General features: G+C 36.1%; 1 protein-coding gene across 2 annotated transcripts in view; it reads right to left on the minus strand.

Moving 5' to 3' along the window:
- furinb (furin (paired basic amino acid cleaving enzyme) b) overlaps positions 1-22,914 on the minus strand; it is a 131,314-nt gene that overhangs the window by 97,274 nt on the left and 11,126 nt on the right. For both annotated transcript variants that reach the window (XM_032584819.1, XM_032584829.1), the window contains exon 2: positions 20,843-21,122. In XM_032584819.1, the coding sequence (XP_032440710.1) occupies positions 20,843-21,019 (177 nt within the window). In that variant the 5' untranslated portion in view covers positions 21,020-21,122. The remainder of the gene's footprint in view (positions 1-20,842; positions 21,123-22,914) is intronic.

Below are 22,914 nucleotides of genomic sequence, written 5' to 3' on the forward strand. Positions count from 1 at the left end.
TTCTTCATAACTGCCTTTGTCCTACTGCATGTGACGGGGTAAATAAAAAAAGTCAACTTTAGCCTCAAGCTGTTCTCCCTCCAATACCTCCATCCAAACCCCCACTGGGGTTGTTCATCTGAAGATGGCTTGATGTGGAGACTGAAATTCAGTGACACTGCTAGATTATTCATTTGCAAAGTGTAACTGAGCCAACTACCCATTTTACACATCACCTATGCTCAGTTCACTGATGCCAGTACAGCTTCTGTCAGGCTCTGTCGCACTAGTTTGCAGGAACTGGAGTAAATAGATTCCACTTGCATTTCAATTTAATCCCTTTACTCTTTTTTTTCCTCGAAACCCCGGTGACTCTTCCTCTGGTTCCATCCATTAATACAGACAGGTTCAGTGGTTATATTTTATCCTTCCTCTCAGGTTTATACTTCTGTGTAAATCACTGGTGTCCTCCTATCTACTGACAGACTCAGACTGTATGTGAACACATGACAAATGATCACATTTATCTTCAGAGTGCTGAGGCATTGTGGATTCTATCTTTGCAGCTTTTTCCTGAGTTGAACTGATGTTTTGCACCTTGCCTGCATCACTCATCGGCCGCAGCATTTTGCTGCACAGCGAAGTGGGTGGAAAAGTGCAGTAGGTTGGCCATGTCATTGGTCATCTAGCTACACACAGCAAAGATTACACTATTCACTGCTAAAGGTCAGACATGAACAAAAACCTCCATTATCTAGTCCTTGTCTAGTCATTTGGCTGCATATGTTTGGTGAACCCAAGTAGCACACAGATCAAAATACTTCTGTGCCCGGTCTACTTTTTATTTTTCACGTGGTAACCACAGCTACTGAAATAAAATAAATTAATTATTATTACAGTAATGGATATTGTGTGCATTTCTAAAAAGACAAAGGAAAAAGTGACAATACAGTGAACCCTCGATATAATGCGGTTCACCTTTCACGGCCTCGCTGATTTGCAGTTTTTTTTCACAGTGCATTGTATTCTGCGTTCTGATTGGCTAAACGGTCTCCGAGCTTCTTCTCTACCTGTGTGCCAATAACGTTATGGTATTTCAATATACAGCTTGGCAAATTTTGGCAAATATTTTTGCCCAGAAGAAAAAAGAGCGACAACAACTACCGATAACTATGTTCTTCTCTCGAAAAAACACACATGCACCACAGGCTTCAGACGAAAAAGACACTAGAGAGCGGAGTCAGGCCGCAGGGTCACAGTCAGAGGAACAGTGAAATACACGAGTCACAATTTGTCCTACTGTACTTCGTATTGATGATTAAAATGATTATTTTACTGTAGTTATTTGTAAGAATGCGTTCTATTTGTTAAAAAAAATGCTTAGGCCTGAAAACAGGCTTTGTTCTTTGGTTTCAATGTAGAGTATTTAATTATGCTGTATAATAATTAAAAAAAAATAAAGATAACTACTTCACGGATTTTGCCTATCACGGGTTCTTTTCGGAATGCAACCCCCGCGAAAAACGAGTTTTCACTGTACATCGTATCAAGTTTTTTCTTTTTTTAATGCCAATCAGATTACAAGATTAAAATACAATAGAAATAACCTTAAAGGTCTCTCAGTGGGGAAATTCATCAGCAAAGTGATAGGCAAGTAGCAGCATCCTGATTCACACAAGATAAAATTGTGATCCTCTTATTTCCATACTAATCATCATAATATGCAACATCGCTCATGGACATTTAATTTGAAGATATACTAAGAAAATAAGCGTAAAAACAAACAAACAAACAAATAAACAAAAAAACTGGTTGAATGATACCCATTGGTCTATTACTGAAACTGGAATGACATTTACTTTAAAAGTTGTATCACATAATCAGTTTGAAGTATTTCCATTTAAATACTGCCACAAGCTAGAAATGTAATATTAATTTCTATAATTTATTTCTATATAAAAATATTTCCATTCCTTTTACTTTAGTCCCTCATGATAATCGATGCTGATGGTACTGAATTTGCTACATCTTTGTACGTATCATGTGCCTTAGAGTGTTCAACAAAGATTAATTGTTGAGCAGATGAAAACAAAGGACAGAATTTTTTTCAGTATTAAAAATATTAAAGAAAAAATATTCTCAAATAATCAAATGAAAAAATCTAAATATTACTGAAGAATAATATCTTCCTCACATCCAACTTTGATAAGAAAAAGAATATTAAAATGGTTTCTCTCCAAAAGATAAAAAATGCAACAGCCACTGAACTACAGGAATGAGCTGACTGTAAGATGACTGTAAGGTTATGGGCATCATTGAACCAAAAGTCGTTGAAATTCCTGGAACATTACAGCCGGCCTTGAACCACTGAAGTACAGATACTTGTGGACATCAAAACATAGTGTCTTCCATTTGAGAATTGCATTTCTCTGTGTACTGACACTGGGAGTTTGAGTCTTCAATATCCTGACTGCAGTCTGAAATATCCTCTGTAAAGAAGCTGGCTTTGTGCCTGAACCTGGAGGGCTGGTACTTTAGAGTGCAGAATTATTATTACTCACAGCATAAACAGACTCAAAACAACTAGAAATCAGGAACATAAACAGGTATACATAGATATAAACCTAGGTTGGCAGCTACTTCAAACACCCATAGCAATCACCTGCAAAGGAAATAAACCACACTTTTCCAAGCAGACAAGGTGTCAAAAGTAATAATCATCTCCATTTTGTGTATATAGAATATTGTAAGAAAGCACATAACATCAAATCCCATTTTGCTCAATGACTGAATGTCTATTTAAGACTTATTTCCCACTTGCTTAAAGGCTGCTTATGGCATAAGGAAATATTGTTGCAAGTACAGCAGAAGCAGCATATATACAGTAGCACATCATATTTTCAATTACAGCTGCTAATCCAAGCATGAAATCCTTGCCCTTCAAACTTACATAGACAACAAGACCGACAAGGGGATAGATATTAGGTCTTTCATCACTACATTATTTTCTTGGTCCATGCTTATTCTCAGCAAGCACATCAGATGTAGTAGTTTTGCTTACGTATGCAAAACACATGCGCAAGTGATGATTTTTACAGTAACTGCAATGTTTTAGTATATATTATTCAGAAATAGCAGCAGAAAGATTCAGTAGAAATAAACGTGTGTGGGATACTTCTAGTGTTTTTTAAACAGTACCTTAATTTTGTGTTTTCTCTGTTCTCAATAGAAGTTGGACTTCTTCCTTGTGTCTGCTTTGTACTGTCAATCCACTGTCGGTCATAGTACTCGTCTGCTTGTACTAATCTTCCTGGTAAAATGTAGTCCTTCCTTTCCTCTGTTGCCAACTGCTTGCATGAGGATTTGCTGTAAAGTCAATAACTAAAACAATCGGCTTAGATTGTGACTATACTGTTTTAGGATGGAATAAAATACAGTGGACCCCCAGTATTTGCTAGGGTTATGGAGCACAGACACCTGTGAAAAGCTAGAATCGTCAAATACTTGAGATCCACTCCAGAAACATTTATAAGAGTCTATTTTAAAAGTTCAAGCACCAAATATATCTTAATATTCAAGAATATGGATTATGGAAACCCTCTTAGCACTGCCACAAAAGCAGTGCTAAGACTGAAATGAGAACAATCTTTCTCATCTCTGCTCTTGTGGGGAAGACCCAAAAAGAAAATGAATCGCAATCCTTTATTGGCAGCTTTGTAAATGTCAGCCAATAGCGTGTGAAGCAGGATTTCAGCTGCAGAAGCTAGATTTCGTATTGAATATCATACCTAATGAGCTATGAAAAATTCACAAACATGCAAATTTTCTGCAAATAAATTGGAGATAAAATCCTCAGAAAAATTTGTGAATGGTTCAATCTGAGAATACCGAACAGTAAGTTGGAGTCCACTCCATATGTAATAGAATATACAGCATGGGACTTCATCTAGTGAATTAGTGCAAACTTTTATTATAGATATGAAGGTGAGTGCTTTAAGCTTGACACTTTCTATGCTTATTGCAATTACTTTGATCCAGGGGAAAAAGCTGTTTTTGACATTTTCCCTGTGGTGTGATGAACCCCACAATAAATATTACTTCTCTGGCTGGCTAAAAGGACTCAGTTATATAAGCATTAATAGCGACCTTACATGTTATTCATTAGTTGGGCACTATTTTGGACACTCTGTAGAAATGTGTTGTTTGTCTTGTTCTTGTGAATCTATTAAGCGGCAAAGAAAAAATAACTTCGATGTATCATGGCACCCCTAGTATTGCAGGTGTTCATGTGATCTGCCACAGGTTTGCATCTTAGTTAGTACTGCTTAACAAGATGTAATATAATAGGCTTAATACCTTATCTCATAGCGATAGGTTTCACATTTCATGAGCAACTTAGAAGTTAAGAATGTTAATAAAATAAAATACATTTTAATTTTAATCTCTACATATAGGACTCAATATGTATTTAAAAGCAGATGTGACATTTCTGATATGGGAAAAATCATGTTCAGGCATGGCAGCCTTTTCATTATGATTTAACAGCGTGAAGTCATTATATTACTCCGTGGTGTATAAATCTAATGCAGCAGAAAGAAAGGAACTAAACTACCTACCATTTTCAGCAAGGGGTGCAAGGATTTGTGTGGCAAGACGAAAAAACATAAGAGAACAGAGCACTTACAATAAAAGACTCTTGTGCAAGGTCCCATGATAGCTTTCATAACAATGATAAATGGCTGAAGCATTTTTCAGCATAGGAACAGCACATTTATGATTTTTTTTCTTTGTCAAGCTTCAGATGGTTGCATAATGGGAAGAATCTTTGCAAAACAGGGAGAAGGAATTAACACCTGGATACCACTGAATCTTTGAATCTATTGTCAAATTCAGCTCTTGCATAAGGATTAACGAAATGAAATAATTTTTTATAGCATGTAATATAATGAAGACAATAACATTATAGTGCTTGTTACTCTGCCCGACTTCCTAATAGGAGACATTTAGGCAGTGAGTGCATTACTCTTCTGCAAGGTCCATTAATATGAATAAATACATTTGCTCGTCCAATCTGTAGGTTATAACAGTACATCATATGTATGAACATTAGCCTATCAAAGCTGGGGAGTACAGTCTGAAACAAATGGATGCTTTAGTTGGGACTGTGTTGTTGGAGAAAAGAGAAAGCAATGTTACAGAGAAACAGCAGATTTTGCAGGAGCTCTCTACAAGTCATTTTTCACAGTTGCAGCTTAAACTGCAGACAATCTGAGACCAACTCTTTATCAACGGCGACTATGAGCCCTGAAGGTTGTATTTGAAACCAAAACCTCTGATAAGTTTTGGGTCAGTGCTTCATTCTTTCATGTCAGTTTTAGTTTGAAAGAATACAGTCTGAAGAACATCACCAGCCTTTAAATTTTAGAGTGAGCTGTTCACAAAGCATCACAATGGAGATTGGAAACGGGCTGAGCACTTCAACAGTGTTTCACATTCATCCGGTACTGCGGTATTCTTTCCACATGGCAGACACACATTCTGTATTATTCAGGCTGAGAATGATCTGGCCCCATTAAAAGCCCAGCGCACGTCTTCCATATCTGGGCGCATGAGGGGGCTGCTTGATGGCACCTACGCACATCCACACATTCAGAGGAACTCTAATGTTTCCACATGGATCATTAGCTCCTAATTATACAACTGTAGATATTTTATTCAAAATTCATAATTAGAAACTGAATGTAATCGCAAGTACTTCATATAACTCTCTCTATAATAATAATGCTTTTGACTTGAATATGCATGATGTGACAGATCTCAGACATAAAAAGTTACTGATAATTAACCAATGCACTTATTTTCATACTAATTCAGCAACAAGTTACTGATCTCTACCAGTAAGGCAGTGCTACCTTGTTTTTCACCATCACTATCGTCTTGTCTCTGCAATATTACATTACTCAGCAATTTAGCAAGTGTCACACTTCAGAGCTTGCTTGATAACACCAGCTTCAAGACCTTTTACTTCTCCATTTCGCTTTCCCCAAAAGGTCAAACGTTTTCACAGTGGCACAAAGTACACATTACTCTGCCAAAACTAACTCCAGCATCACATCAGCATGTCAGCAGTTTGTTTAGAATGAAAAAAAGGAAATAACAAGAGATGCAAAACAGCCCATGGTATCACTGTGTGTCATGATAAATGCTCTCTATGCTGGTTCAATGACTGTTTCAGCTGATTCAGTGCCGCATTTATTACCAAAAAATGTTGGCTTGCACACAAAACATTGCCTTAAGTCCAGGGAACAAATAAAATTTTGTATATATTTATCTTCATCTTTTATTAAATATACTAAGGGTGTGACATGAGTAGATACTTTATGTTTTTATTTGATTGTATTACATTTACAACTTACACTCATCAGAACTGAACTTTGGCCATTTAGAAGCCTTAATGTACCAATTGTTGGCAAACAATTTTTTTAGATACAAAGGAGTAATAACCTTTCTCTGATTTACAGTCTGGGCTCAGAGGAGACCGTGATTTAATTAGGTCTGCCATGATAACACATTTTTCTGGGTTGATAAGTTATCCCAGAAATTATTGCGATAATCAATAATATTGTCATTTTGAGACACTTTTCCACTAATATAAAGATAATGGAAAATTAATGTAAGCACACTCTCTCAAAGATCAATAAATTAATTTCTAAAGAACATTTAACAATGGAACTGGAAGACATTTTAAATATCCAAAATCAACAAAGAACTTCATAAAATGAATTATGAAGTTTCTGAAAACAAACCTGCCCCTCCAAATATATTATTCATTAGGCTCACATAATCAATACTGCCAGTTGGGACTTTAGTGAAAAAAAGTATAAAATTACTACTGTGTACTGTGTCAAATATTTGCAGCATTTTCCAAAAAATCAATGAGATTATAGGGCAGCATCTATGCCATTGATAACGACAGCAGCAAAACATTTTCCAACTTTCTTGTTTTATGTCTCAAGCCCCTGTGTGCACAACTACATGTTGTGCCCATGTAGTTGGAATTTTGACAGTCGCTTTGCAAGAGGCGTGCAAGCAATTGTTGCCTCACTGCACCAGTTCCATAGGTAATGAATGGAGAGGGAGCAACATCGTGTCAACAAAACAAGAAGGGGAGGAGTCAGTCAACACACCACAGTGAAGATTTTTGTCATACAATCTCTTTGGAAGAGAGAGAGACGCGACAAAAATGACCCACCATGAAACTGTAATTGATGAAGCTCATTTTAATTTATCATGCCTTTAACTGATGTATTGCTTATTGGGACAAGCCTAGGCTTAATGCTGAGGAGTAGTCGTCTTGCAGTATAAAGTTGGGTCCGTGATACCAGCTTCTTCCTCTCCCACATGCCAATGTACCACTTGGCAAAGTACTTAATTCCTATCTGCCTACTGCTCTGGCTGTTTGTGATTGCTCTAGTGTAAAGCAGTTTGACTAGGTCAGTATGATTAGTAAAGCTCTACATAAATACAGCCAATTTACTATATAATTAGCTCTCAAAAACATGGTTCAAATACAATCACCTATAGTACATCATCTATGTTGGTGGACAAAATGATGGTTTGTTGGCGGAAAGGACGGACTGATGATGGACATAACTTTTTGTCTGGGTTCTAAAATACTAATATTTTTACATCCTCTATTTTCTTTTCCCATCATTAACCAGAAATGAAAAGTACTAAAATCAAATTCCATGCTACTTAGCCATTCTTCTGACAGCATAATGATGCTATAATAATAATAATAATAATAATAATAATAATAATAATAATAATAATAATAATAATAATAATATACAACTCTTCTGAATGAAATCCAAACATAAATCATAACCTCTGCTTATATTATTCAACAGGATTTCAATCCATAGCACACTTTTGGAGGAATGAACCCTCGGTGATAAATGAATTACATTTTATTAGATATTAAATTATGTATGAAAAGCTGACTATGTATTTCAAGAAATCGTGATAAATCAAGGGCTCTGACAGGAAACAAATTAGGTTTGCAATTTTAACAACAAATAGTAAAACATATCTTGAGATGTGAGAAATTCATGCTAGTTGACAGAATGTGGGCTTTTTACATAAAAAAACCACCAAAAGTAATAACTTGCAAATATCCTCAGTCAATGTCCAATTATATAGCATTTGTGCATTTTCACATTTTCAGTGAGGAGTAGAGGGGCTCTGGCAGCAGAATGCAATATTGGTTGAGCACTGATCTGATCTCTGCCTCCCATCTGTGGGTAACAATTCCCACTCATCTACAACTTGGCTGCGTTATTGCTAATTCTTATTTCATTTAAACCCTCCTTGATGCCCACACTTATTGCATCTCTAATAAAGAATTCTCACAGCAAGGACTAGAATGGTTCCTGTGAAAAAGGGAAAACACACAGAGAAAATGTCTTTTGACCCCACCATGTTATTAATAGAAAAAAAAAACTCATAGCTGAGCAGGACTTCAGGAATGTGAAAAAAGAGATTTCTCATGTTAAATTCAAAATACATTGGAAATGATGGTGGTGCAATAGGTAAGAAACTCATTTGGCTTTCCTGCTTGAGCCGTCCTCTTAACATGCGGACGTTGTGGAGAGCCCAAGGCTTTCTCAAGGCCTGTGCATTTTTACCCTGAAGGCAGGAAAATGGCTGAGGTTTATTCTCTGCATTATAAGACCTGAAAGGATCTGAAAGGGTTTCTATCAGACATTAAATATGATTAGTATTTAATTTAAATTTAATTAACAAACATGCCGATTCACCTCAAAAGGCATTGCGGCTATCTGAATTTGAGTCAGTAATTATATAATCAGTAAATATTAATATTAGCTCAAATATTACCTTGAGAAGTCACAATCATTTCAGTTTTGCTAAGTGTCAGGAGTAGATGCAGCAGTGATAGCAGTGGTGTTAACATTTACTGTCAGTGGCAGCAATAAATGTAACTATGATAGCACTAAGAGCTCCAATTTGTTGAAATCTGGCAAAAGTGTATCTTCATTTTCATTTTATTAATGCCCCCCAGACCATTTTGTACTGATTGCTGCAAAAACCAGATGATTTGGGCTACTCTCCTTTTCATTTCGTGCACTGATTTGCAATGATATAAAATTTTGCACAACTCTGAAGTGTGACAACAAAAGGATGTCACAAACACGATTCAGATGCAGTACTTTCAGTATTTCACCGAGATACTGTTAATGCAGACAGCTTGGAGTGGGGAAATTGAAAAGCCAAATCCATAACAGCAGCACTTCTGTGATCACACACCATGTAGCCTCTTTTTAAAATGTCATGCTGTCGCTGTCTTTTGTTGACCCGAATGCTGAAATGACCGGTCTCTCAGATATGTTGCTTCTGGGCACAAACAATCCCTGCAGCAGTTAGGGACATGAGCAAATGTGAGGTACAAACTTACCTTTTCTCTACACATATGGACTATGGACACTTCCTTATATGCACATTTGAAACATGTTATGCACATCATATTTAATTTTAACAATTGAGAATGTTAAAATGACATTGTTGACATCCGTCAAATTAGCACATTAACTAAATCCCATTTTCCAGTTTAATCCGCCACTTGTCTCTTTCTTCAAGCAGTGGTTCAGACATTCTATAGAGAAATTAAACATCCTTTCAAGAAGCTTATTATCAGTTCATACTGATTGACTGTAAATGCAAACATATGACTTAATAAGACCCTATGTGTTGTGTAAACAATAGTCTTGCAGCAAACATTGGAACCCGAATTTTGTTTTTATAAAACAACTTACTTAATTGGCAATCATACGCTTTTAGACTTGCTGTAAGTTTTTTTTTGTTTTTTTTTGAGTAGCAAGTAAATTTCATATACTTAATACATATATTTTTCATAGGGATAACATTTTGGAATAGAACAATCTAGAAATGGGGATGCACCGATTTATCAACCAGATAAATGAACTGACCAATGTTCCCTGATCAGCTCTGAATTACTTATAAAATTCAAAACAATGGTTTGATCTACACATACAACCCACAACATGTTTTTTGTTTAAAAAAAGAAAGAAAAAAAAACCAGAACTGGTCAAAATAAAAAATCACTGACTCAGACTAAAAAAGCAAAATAGAAATTTCTATCAGTCAGAAAAAGCTTTGGAAAACTAGTGTAGCTCTGTTTGCCATTGAGATATGTGACATGCACCTTTTCATTTTTAAGTGTGCTGCTAAAAAATACTAGTTTACCAATGACTGGGCCCACAAGGCTAAAAATAAGGGGTAAGTGTCAAATGTTAAAGGTTTTTTGGTTCTTTTTCCATCCAGGCCTCAAATAAAATACTGTACTTGGTAAATCAGTTGGTACAACAATGTGCAACTGAGCAGCAAACCTTACATAGCATTTACTGTGAGTGAGGGAAAATGCAGGTGTATGCAAGGATAGAAGTTGCTGGTTCATACTCTTTTTAGTTGTTTTTTTTGCTGACCTGCGAGTTGTTTTCTTCGCTTTTTGATATTGTGTATTCACTCACATACACGCCCAATTCCTGCTGTATTGAAATCAGCACAAAGGAAGTTATCAGAGAGGCTCATCCATCATTACTGATGCCTTTTAAGTGCAGGAATTTTCACAATGTGCTTTTGCATCATATCCTGTGCGCTCTAGATAAAAGCTCCCCTGCACTCCCCTCCCTTGTGCTTCATGCTGAGGCAGAGAGTGAGCTCATCTCCAGCAAAAGATCTCCTGCTGGGACGTACATATGTGAACAACAACTGTGGAAAAAGTCTGATCCAAGTTGTCCGCACATTCTTTTGAACATCTTTGGTGTTCATGAGTTCAAACAGCTTTGTTGTGGTTCCGACTGTGAAGCATGGAGTTGTGAGAACAGAAGGCACCACAAGATGGTGAGACAAAAAACACACCTCCAAACTATGTGGGGTCCAGCCAATCAGAAAAGAAAAAACGTGGGATGATGGATATTATTTTTCTTGCATTGAGATCTTTGTTGTTTTAGCTTTTTATAATAGTTAGAATAAATTCAAAAGCCAACAGCTTTGCTTACTTTCTGAAGTTTGTATTGTCTTATCCTGCTGTATTAAAATTAGCTACATCTTATTTGCGCTTGGTGTTGCCCTGGTGAACAGCATCTCACGTTAAACTATGGTGCAGACCTTGTTCGAATAAGTCTACAATTGTGTAGGTTCATGCACAGCTCCATTTTGGTAACTTTGGAAACATGGCATATATAGTACAAATCAATAAGAAAAAGCAGCAGGATAAACTATGAATGCATGTCCTTCTTTACAGATACAGTTCAGTGGCATAAATAAAACTAAAGGAAATATTTATTGGAAAAAAGGCTAAATCTATTACATATCTGCCTTATTCTCTGACCTTGTGATGCATCATGAAAAGTCTCTTTACATGTAAAGAAATGGTCTCTTGTACAGCAAGTACAGGTAAAAATCATGAGGGAAACATTACATTTTTCACGTTCAGTACGATAATATTGTCATATTGATTCCTTCATCTATTAAGAATTTGTTGGTTTACCTTTCAAAATGAATTCTAACTTCATGTACTAGCCTAACTTATCTGCCTTGTCAAGTCCACTGGACATAGATAAAAATGAAGGTAAGAAATATATTTTAAGACACTACTGATATAAAGCCTAGGCATAAATCCAAACTGGGAGACTCTATCCAGCCTACCTGTACCATCCAATTGCTACGTCTCCACTGCAGCCAACTCACACCCAGTCCTCGCGCTACCTCAGCCAATCATCACTCAAGAATCCCTTTGTAAGGCTCATCATCCATGGATTCCAGGTATGGGGTGTAAAATGCACTTTATGTGGTTCTGTTTAGAAATATAAACACTCAACAAGCTTCTTAAGTTATCTCCTTAATATAGTGCTCATTCAGGTGTGCCACATAATAGAGCAGTGTCAACTTCTGAATCAATAATTACTGATGTGCTACGAAGGTGAGGATAATATGACAGAAAAGTGGAGGGCATGACCAAGAAAGATTGCACCATGATGGAAAAAGACAGTTATGCGAAAAGCACGGTTGACTTTGAGGACTGTCATGAGTTAAAACTTTGCTCCATGAAGTGCATTAACATTTCTTCTAGAGCAACCATAACCACTCATTTAGAGGGGTGCTACAACAAGAAGGAGCTGAAATGAAAAGCATGACAAACAGCACAGTGTCGCTCTCGCCACGGATTCAAGACGGCCCTGACAGCAGAGACCTATCTCACAGTTTCTGTCCACTTAGTTGACATAGAGTGGCAAGTAAATCTTGCAGTCCTTCTCGCAGACAGTATAAACATCTCTCTTTTCATGGGCGATTAAGTGTTTCACATTATTTTATTCTTTTCATCTTTTACTTTTCTATTCAACAACCTAATAGGTTCCTTTATTGTTATATTTTTTAGTTTAATAACATGAGAAAACCACAATTTTCTGTTTATCAGTCAGTATTTAACACTAACGCTGACAGTTAATGATATGATTCCTTTATGATATCCTGCATAATAGATTATTGCTTAAAACCTAACAAACATGAAACAGACACTGTAATGTATCCGCTTGTTATTCTGCCTCACAAAGCAGACTGGAGTAGATCATGAGGATTCTTTGCACACGTATAGGTTGAAACAGAAATTATTATGAATTATTATTTTGAATCGAAAATTTATTTTCAATCACATCGTGGCCCCAAAAATCTGAATTCAATCACGAGATAGTAAAAATTCCCAACTATACTAATGTACCTTTCATTTAGGGTTGGACTTTCTGCAGACATTTGAATGTAAAACCATATTTTTGTATCTGAACCCACAAGAGAAATAACACCCCTAATTCAGAGAATAGGGGTATTCACAGAAGTTCAAGAAACCATGAATCTGATTATGTCAAGAACACGGAACACAAGGACACTTGTTTTGAAGAAACACAGAGAAGGAGAAATTCTTTTGTTCAATCTTTGCCACTTTTCTTCTCTTGTATATTGACAGCTGAAAAAACACTGGCTTGCAGCAAGGCGGTAAGGAAAAAATGTAGGCATAGTTCTGAGTGAATTTCTGTAGTTCAACTGAAGATTGAGCTATAGGAAAGAATAAATAACATAATTACAGGTAAATACCTTGAGGTGCGGCTAAAATCTAAGAACATATTTTATTGGTATATTTACACATACTAAATTTTACTATTTTACCAAGAACATTTCTGTCAGTGAAAATGTGCGAGCTAGCCGAGAGACCAGCGTGGTTGAGGAGGAATTATACTGTATTCTTAACTCTGAGCAGATGCAAAGGCCCAATACAACAAACATCCATCCTCAATATACTCACATTCATCCATGGTAAATAATAGCAAGATTAGGAATGGGAGCAGTTCTACAAAAATCTTCCTGAAAAGAAAAGACTTGAATAAAAGCAGAGAATACACACACACACACACACCCCACACACCACTGGTCCCTTATCTCAGAGGCACACAGAGCAGCCTACCATTTTTCCAAACTCCTTATTTATTCTCACTGCTCCTCATTGAGAAACCTTTTCAGTGCCTTTCTTCTAAACATCTATTTGCAGAAATTCAGACTTATAACCTAAAGTCATGAGAATAAGAAACACATATGACTTGGATTTCTTAGGTCAAAACACAAACAATTTTTCGGAATCCTTTAGTCTCTGTAGCTTTTAGTGGAAACTCCATTTCTATGATACATTTTGGAACGACCTAAACGGCTCATCCGTGCAAGCTTGATATGTTCAACAAAAACGCTTATAAAAATCAAGATGACAATATATTCTTCAGTCATGGACATAATAATAAAGGAAGTACCCGGGTAGATGAATTGCAAAAAGCAAGAAAGGGAAATTAGATTAATGCAAAGCAGGATTATTTCATGGTTTCGATAATTAAAAGATGAAACATCAAAAAAAGAGTTGAGTTCATGTAAATAATGAATGATTATAAAACTATGTGCAAAGTTTCAGCTTCTCTTAAATGCAGCTGACATGCAATGACAATCTTATATAGGTGTTAAAATAATCTGCATCTCTAATGGGAAGTTACTGTGGTGTTGGGATATTGAGATGATTTGTATCAGCAAAAAAGTGACACCTTTCCTCTAGCACTGGAGAAAAGCTGCTAGAAATATTATGCTGCCAATTTTTTCCATGGCAATCTAGAGTGACGCTCTGAAGTCTTGAACGCACTGGAATTTATTTTAACCTTAGAACAAATCTAATATGACCAAAAACATTAGCATTTTACAAGAGAATAAAAACATGATTGGTCAGGACTTCTTTAAATTAAACTAAATGTAATAGTAGGCATCTTTACAAATAATATACACTCTAATTTTACAGTGATATAGTTAAGACCATTCATATTTAAGCCTCAGGCAGATTAAGCTTTAAAATTATTATTTTCTATCCAAGAAATGCAGTTCTGATACAACCATGGACGAGCTCTGCCTAACCAGGTAACAACAGGTATGGCTGTGGCCCAGCTGAGAAGCTTCTTCTTTGTTTTGTGGTGTTTGGTAAAGAACCTGTAAAGGAGAGTGGACCACATTCCGCATCGAGCTGCACAAGTTAAGTGATTTCATAATTTGATATTGCAATATTAATTTTTTCACCTGTGTCAAAAATCCACCAGTATTACCATAAATTAGACGATATGGCACACCCCTAGTGATAGCAGGTGTTCACTAACAATAGTTTTTGCAAGAGTTCAGACTTCCTGAGTAAAATCATCAAAACTTTTTTTGCACTGCACTTTGAGTGCCCAAAAAAATCAAAAGTTCTTTGATGTTTCTAACTCTCCACCTATACAATATTTATATAGGATAAAAGCCATCCTTATCTTACTTTCTAAAACACCCTGCCTGCATATCTGAGGTTTTCCTTTCCAGCAACCCACATCTCTTCAGTCTTCCCCACCCCGTTCTGCTGGCTCTAAATTTAACATGAGCAAAAGCATACATAAAACATTTAAATATGTAACATTTTATATGTCGTCTTTGTTATAGTTGCTTTTAAGATTAGGTCCTAAGTGATTAAAAAGTAATTTCTTTCAGTTATTATTTACAATTTACACCAACATTGCCTTCTTTAAAAACAGTTTTTGGAGGAGACTTGTAAAAAAAAGAAAAGAAAAAAACTTGTACTCAGGTTTCACGTCCTTTATTCAACCACTGCAATTGTTCTATTTTTTATTTCTCTATTCAATATGCAAGCCTAAAAACAAAAACAAAGCTTCTGAAGCTCTAACTGACATTACATGTTATAATCATACTGTTTATCATTTGAGCTGCTGTTTCATTAGTTGTTCAGTCTGTATTTATAAGGCATATTAGTCTTGAATAAAGTAAACAAAAGCAGCTGTCCGGATAAAAGACTTAATGATAATTGGAAGGAAACGATGCAGCGAGAAAAAATAAAATAGGCCATGATCTGTCAATCCAAGAGTATGAACATGAGTATTATTTTTTTAATTAATAACAATAAACACAGACACTTTGCATAATTACACTATTTTTTCAGCTATTTTAGATAGTGAAAAACAGAGCAAAGTTTTAAGATGCAGTGCTTAAAAAGCAGTTATGACTAACGTTAAATTTATTGAAAGTAGCACCTGGTATTTAATGTCAGTGTGATCTTTTTTTATATTAATGGTGAGACAAAATTTAGGATCCAGTTACAGAATTATATTCATCTCCACCCTATTTCACTCAAGCTTCATTTTACTTATTACCTAAAGGGTTATAGGCACTAAAACTGAGACCAAGAAGATTCACGATTTGCTTAGAATAAGTCAAACTTCACACTTTGGAGAATAATAATTTGAATAAATGTAAAACTTTCACTTTCTGCTATCTTTTGTGAAGGCAAAAGTAAAACAGGAGAAAAAAAAGAATGAATAAACAGTTACATCTGACAGAATAACCTGCATTACTGTAGCTGTGCTACGGCGTGGGCTATGTTACCATTTTTACATTATTCTCTTAGCACCATTATAATGCATTAGCACTTCAGCAAACTCTGTCTCTTGAAATTCATCGCTGCCCCCGGCAAAACTGCACGGCTTTTTTTCAGAGTAGTATTCCCGTTTTTAGCTTCAGAGTCATGTCTGAAACAGAGAACAACAAATTCTGCAGATGGAAACATTGCTAGTCAGTATGCTGCAAAACACTGGATGAGTAATGACGGTTTATATGAGCAAGAGTAGAGTTTGCAAGTTGAAGAGCATGAATCCCTGCACAGGTATCCACTGGAGAGATAATAGCAGTCAGGTCACATGGAAACAGAGAATGCTCTTAAATCCTTGACTGTTACTACATGAGGTGATGCTGATAGAAAGCTGTACTTTTTACAACTTAAAATGCTTTTTTTTCCACAGAAAATGGTCTATCAAATGAAGATGCAACTAGTTGTAATCATATCTGATAATTTGGAGTAAAAGCAATTTACAGTTATTCAGCATAAATTTTTGGTAGCTAATTTATATGTTAACTAAATCATATAAAACACCCACAAGGTTGAATAGCCTCTTTTCTGATTTGACATTAGTTAAAGTATGCTTATTTGTATTTATTCCCCACAGCTAAGTAAGAATGAATCTCGTAACACAATTTATAAAAACAAAAAATAACTCACATAGATTCTCTTTAGAAAGCTGATTCTATAGGAAAAAATAAATCTCTTCCCAAAGAACAACCCTCCACATTTGTCTAAAGCTTAATTTTGTCCCACATGTGCTTCTGCCAGCACAAATCAGGACAATGATCCTGTATCCAGAGCTAAAATAGAATAGCTAAGATAAAAGTTTGGATCCATATGTTATTATGGCCCAATAAATAAAGAAAAAATTATAAAAAGCATCCATGGTAAGTCGATAGTTCAAGCATGGTCAGTTCATGGAGGGTCTTAAAATAATTGCTCTTTATGAATGGTGTTCATCCAGTTTGACTAAGCTTGAACTATTTTCTGGATGTACAATAGAGACATGAATCAAAAATAATTGCATCTGTTCTTGCAGCAAAAGGCAGCTCTACAAAGTACTGAATACAAATGCAGGGACATTATTTTCAAAGTTTTATGTGTAAAAAAAATAATAAAAAAGAATCATGACCATGTTACTTTATCATCCCATTAAACAATTCTGTGCTGTTTCTGTTGTTTTGTCACACAGAATCCCCAAACCGACACAGAAGTCTATGTTTGTAGTGTGACAAAATTCGAAAGGGCTCAAGAGGTATGAATACAAGAAACAGCAGCTATAAATAGAAAGAGACCTGTAGATCAAGATGTTGAGGGGTGAAAAAGAGGCACAGAGATGAAGACATTTAAAAAGACTCTGATAGACGTCAACTCCAGTGATTCAGTCAGTCAACGCCCACAAAGCATGCCCATTCTCATGAAAACAATGATTCTGAGTCAGCTCACCAAGAGCACAACATGACATTTCACTGTAAACTCTGGTCTGTCTTAGAACTCCTACGCAAACACAACAAATTAATGAAAAAAATATTGATCATATTACAAGGAAACTGATATAATGATGTTCTGTGACAACTTGTTAAATGCTCCTGGCCAGTAGGTTGTCTCGATGACATTTAAACCCAATTCCTGGGATTCAATACATTCACACACTAAAAATGAGGAAAACATACTTTATGTCCCCCGAAATCCATTTGAGGGAAATTAGGCCAAAACATAATGACAATTTCTGTGGATACAGAGGGATACACTGAGAAAAAACAAAACGATAATTATAAAATGATAATTATAAAATATTACATATTACATATTTATAGGAACTACTGTGAACAAATAATCAGTGAAACGGTGATCCCATAATCACATTAGTGATAAAAATCCCATTACCTTCTCATTATACATCAGCCTCTTGTTTCTCCTCAAGTGTCTTTCAGAACAAGCATCAAAGATGATGGGAAAATGAAGAAGCCATTTCCCCTTTAAGCACGCAGCTCTACAAATCCTCACCTAACCCTATGCCCCCATATAACCCTACAGTACCCAGAGCACAAGAAATGCACAAAGTCTATTAATCATCACTGTTCATCCCAGCCATCCACTTAGGAACTAGATACTAATATCTACTTATTTGGTTTCTCCTGTATAACAAATATTTTAGGATAAGAGCATACAGAAATGAGGCATCCAAGTTGAAAGGTCCTTGATGTCTAGCTGGGGTGGAATGAGTAAATTGTTTGTGATTCAGAAACAGCGGATCATCTTAAAGCATCACTAATTAACCAAGAAGACAAAAATCTAAATGTAATCTCAAAGAAAATGGGCAGAAGAGAGGGGCTCAAGATGTTTGTGGTTTGGTTAAAAGAAATAAACAGAAAAATACATTGTTTGTATATAAAGTCTGGAAGGTACTTTTGCAATGTGGGTGAAGAAACTTAAGCATGCCAGATAATCTTATTCAATAAGATTGTAGCATTATTATGATAACCTTTCTTTCACTCTACAGTGAACTTTATTACTAAACTTTTAAGACTAAAAGAGTACTGTAAGGTTGCACTGATCAATTGGAAATAAATGTAAAAATTTAACAGAAAAAAAATCACATTTTGTCAGATCTTGGGTAAATACTTTAAGGATTTAAAGTATTTAACACTTAATAGGAGAGGAGAACATTTAACGACTGACACAAATTTATTTATGTCCAATCTGTTATTAGTCACTATGGCAACTGCTTAGAAAGGGATCAGGAGATTAAAACACCCAAGAATAACCTTCACATAATAAATAATATAATCTGAGCAAAAATTAATTTTTCAGGGCTGTTTGTTGGAAAATCCTCTTTAGCTGAGGTGGGTAGAGGAGGGAATGCTGAATCCATTCTTATTCTTAAAACGCAGAAGTCTGTTCACTGGTGTATGTAGCACTCAGGCAGCTCCGCAGAGACGCATGCAAATGAACTTAAGTCTCGAGAAGAGCAACAAGGGAGGTGGAAACCAAACAGCAACTTGCTGTCAAGTACTGAGTACAAATATGTGAAGTTTAGCTTTGGGAGCATTTTGATATTCAAGTGAATTTAATAACATGCCACTGAGAGTACCACTTCTCCCTCAGCATCTTCACCTATCCTGGTAATTGTGCTTCTGTTGTGTATCGAAAAACTGTGACACATCAATTTTAATTAATTAGAATCGCCTAAGAAAAACAACAGAAAGAGAGGTTTAAGTGCTCTGAATAAAATTTATCAATGTTTACTGCCAACAAACCTAAAATTCTTCCTTCCAACTCTGAACAACACAATTATCTGTGTCCTTTTTTTGTAAACACAGTCGTGAAGAGTTAGTGAATCAGGTATGCTCCAGTTAAGCTCGCAAGAACAACAAGAGGTTACCCTTCAGCAATGCGCAGAACAATGAGTACGAAACCCTGGAGGTTTTCGTACTAGACTCACTGATGTTCAACTTTTCATGTCCAGCAAATGTAATAACGAAATCGCTCATTGTTTAACTTTATGGTTAAAAGTAATACGAGAGGATCTCAATCAATTAGACTATTATGGGAAAATAATTTTAGTGATTTACATAATTTAATCCAGAACATGAAACTTAGAGCACTCATGAAGCCTAAATTTGTTGCACATTTCAAGACATTATCCATATTTTTTTATGGATATGGCATTAATTACTGCATCTGTGTGGTGTGGTATGGTGGCAATCAACCTGAGGCTCAGCTGAGGGGTTGATTTATTAATGACCTTCAGCTGGTCTGCATTGTCCCTCTTGACAATGATCCACAGATTCTGCGGAGTTTAGGCTGATCTGCTTGTCATGAAGGCAGAGTTACACTATGGTGCCTAAATCAGGTAATGGCACTTTTGACAGCGTGGGTAGCTGCCAAAACCCCAATGGAATATGAATCAGCATCTCCACGAAGCATGCTAGCACAGAAAAAGCATGGAGTGTTTTAAAATTTTCTGGTAGATAATCTTTGACATGATAACATGCAGTGGATCAACATCAGATGATGACATGGCAACCTAAATCACCAGTGACTGTGGAAACTTTACCCTGTATCTGAAATTCTGTGCCTCTCCGCTCTTCCTCCAGATGCTGGGAGCTTGATTTCAAAATGAACTTTTTTTTTTAAAGATCACTGTACAAAAGTAGCAATCATGTTTCTCTTCATCCCTGGTAAGATGCTGTCAAAATGGTTTCCAGTTCAGAAATTGCTGAAAACCAGGACTGCAACAGTGGTAGTCAATGTTTATGTGTGTTTACTCCTAAAGCACTAACTCCAGCTACAATCCATTCCCTTCAAAAACATCCTCAAACTCTTGGTTGTGTATCTTTTTAAAAAAAATCTTTTTATCCTTCCATTCAATTTTCCATTATTGTGTTTGTCTACAGTTCTCTCAGCAGTCAGTGTGCAGGGAATCAATGAAAGTTTGCTGGAAAACTTTTGAATTGTTTTGATGGTGAAGTGCATAAAAAAATTTGTATTAAGAGTGCCTTTTTTCATCTTTTGGACATTTAACATTTTTTAAGGGAGAGATCTTTGGGTTTTTGTAGCTGTAAGCCAAAAGGATCCGAATATTTCAACCATATCACTCTGTGTGTAACAATCCCATTAAAATAACAGTTCCACAGTTTGAACTGAATTACTGAAATGAATTATGAATGAATTTCTTCTTAATTGATATGCACCTATGCTGCTGGGTGTGCATATAAGACAGATTACTGCAGACACTTCCACAGAGAGCATTCACTGTGCAACTACCTAGAAAAAAAGTATCTTGTTATGAGCAAAACTTACATTGCCTTGGTTGATGAAACCATGCTCTCTGGCGATGCGGTCTGCCTCCCCAGGGCCCCCATTGATCTGGACAGCCCATGTGTTGGTGAAAATCTCGGCAGCATCAATCCACTTCAACTCGGCTGTCAGAAGGACAAGACCTGTCCACACAATTGGCAGAGCCACCCGGGCATCCATTAAAAGGAGAACTCTTCACAGGGTGGACTGTGTGTTGGTCTGAAGCTGCTTCCCAGGCAGAGTTGGGCTGCTCTACCTTACAGCAGCAAAGTAGAGCAGTGGCCTAGAGATGAGAGGACAGAGCAAGCTATAAACAAAAACATGGCCTTCCAAACTGGGTCAGTCTTGGGCAGTAATATAATCCTGCAGATGACAATCAGACCCAAGCAAAGACTAACTGGGGATCACCCACACATCTTATTATTCACCTTAAGAAGCTTCATGTCCACTGTAAGACTATGAGAAAGAAAGATTTTCATAAATATGCAAAATATTAATATTAGATCAGAACAGAAAAATAATCTCATTTTTCTATTTCACTTTACATTCCAGAGACATGAAATGGTAATGTATGATAATCATATACAGTAAGCATCTTGCTGCAGTACAGCAGCAGCGCCAAGCAAACTCATACTGCTAATGGCAAAAAAAAAAAAAAAAAGACAAAGAACTTCCAGGTGAAAATGTATTTAAATATTCACTCAGACACTGTTCTTCACTTTTGAATATTCTGGAATATTGCTTATTAGGTTTGGTAAGGTCACGTTCAACATGTTTTAACCGAACAGTAAAATAAAATGTCAGATTTAAAAAAAGAACCATTATTTGAGCAGAAGTTCAAACAGAAAGATGTTCAGCTTTGACTACTCTGCTGTCATTTGAGTTGCCTCTCTCTGAGTCAGATAAAAGAAGCCCTTAAAGAAAGACTTTGAGGTAAGTTGGGGAAATTCCTGTATCTTGTGGATATCTGCAAAACAAATCATGCCAATGATAAAAAATGAGCGGCACTGCAAAACATTCCTAATGCCGTCAAAAAGCATCATTATGCCAGCAAATTTGTCAAGCTGCAGGCTTGCAGCCCTTCCACAACACATTGGCGAATTAGTTATTTATTTTTCACAAACATGCAGGACTGACCTACACCCACAATAACTGATCTCGTCCAGGTGCCTTGTAAATATCCTTGACAGACTGACAGCTACACACTCAGATGAACATCCTGTGCATGAATTTGTTTATTTAAGTATCTCTTGTTAAGTCTGCCTAGGCTGAATGCCTGTAAATACGTGTCTCTCTTACAAGCACAATCTTAATTGCCTGGCTGTGCAGGGAGATAAATATTGTCTTCCTCTATGGAAAAAAGCAATGTTTGAGACTTTTTAAGCATTTGAGGCACCAAAGTACATATGTCATGCAAAACTGCTAGGATGATTCACATCTGCAGGAAGAAAACCAATTGTATTTACCCATAGACGAAACTGTATCAAATCTGCTACTGCTACTACTACTACTACTAATACTAATAATAATAATAATAATAATAATAAGAAGAAGAAGAAGAATAAGAATAAGAATAATAAGAATAATAGATTTTATTTCAAAACAATAAATGATTGTAAAAAAAACACACCTGTGTGAGTTAAGAAGAATAGGCTAATCTTAAAAAATAGTTTTCAAATCAGATTAAAGTTTACCAATTGCCAAGAAAGTTGCTATAGCCTTTTTGCAGAGGCAAATATGACCATTCACAAGTTGGCACCAGTTTGTTCAAGCTCAAATAGTTCTCCTCAGGGAGAAGAAAAAGAAGTTTAACTAATTTATATCTCAGAAGTTTAATTACACTGAGATAGTAACTACACAATCATTTGGGTTTTCCTTGTCTTCCACCATTATGCATCTGTTCGAAAAATCACAGGTTCTTTAGATTGCCTTCTGGCTCCCTGTTTTTTCCTGACTCTTTGTTATGTACCAAGATGCAGAGAAAAGAGCAGGATATGTGTTTTTTGGTGGGAGCGTGAAATGAAGTAAACACAAATCAATATGCCAAGTTGTGCTTTTTCTCTCTTTTTTTAATT

Source organism: Xiphophorus hellerii, chromosome 2, assembly GCF_003331165.1.
Source record: "Xiphophorus hellerii strain 12219 chromosome 2, Xiphophorus_hellerii-4.1, whole genome shotgun sequence".
NCBI lineage: Eukaryota > Metazoa > Chordata > Actinopteri > Cyprinodontiformes > Poeciliidae > Xiphophorus > Xiphophorus hellerii.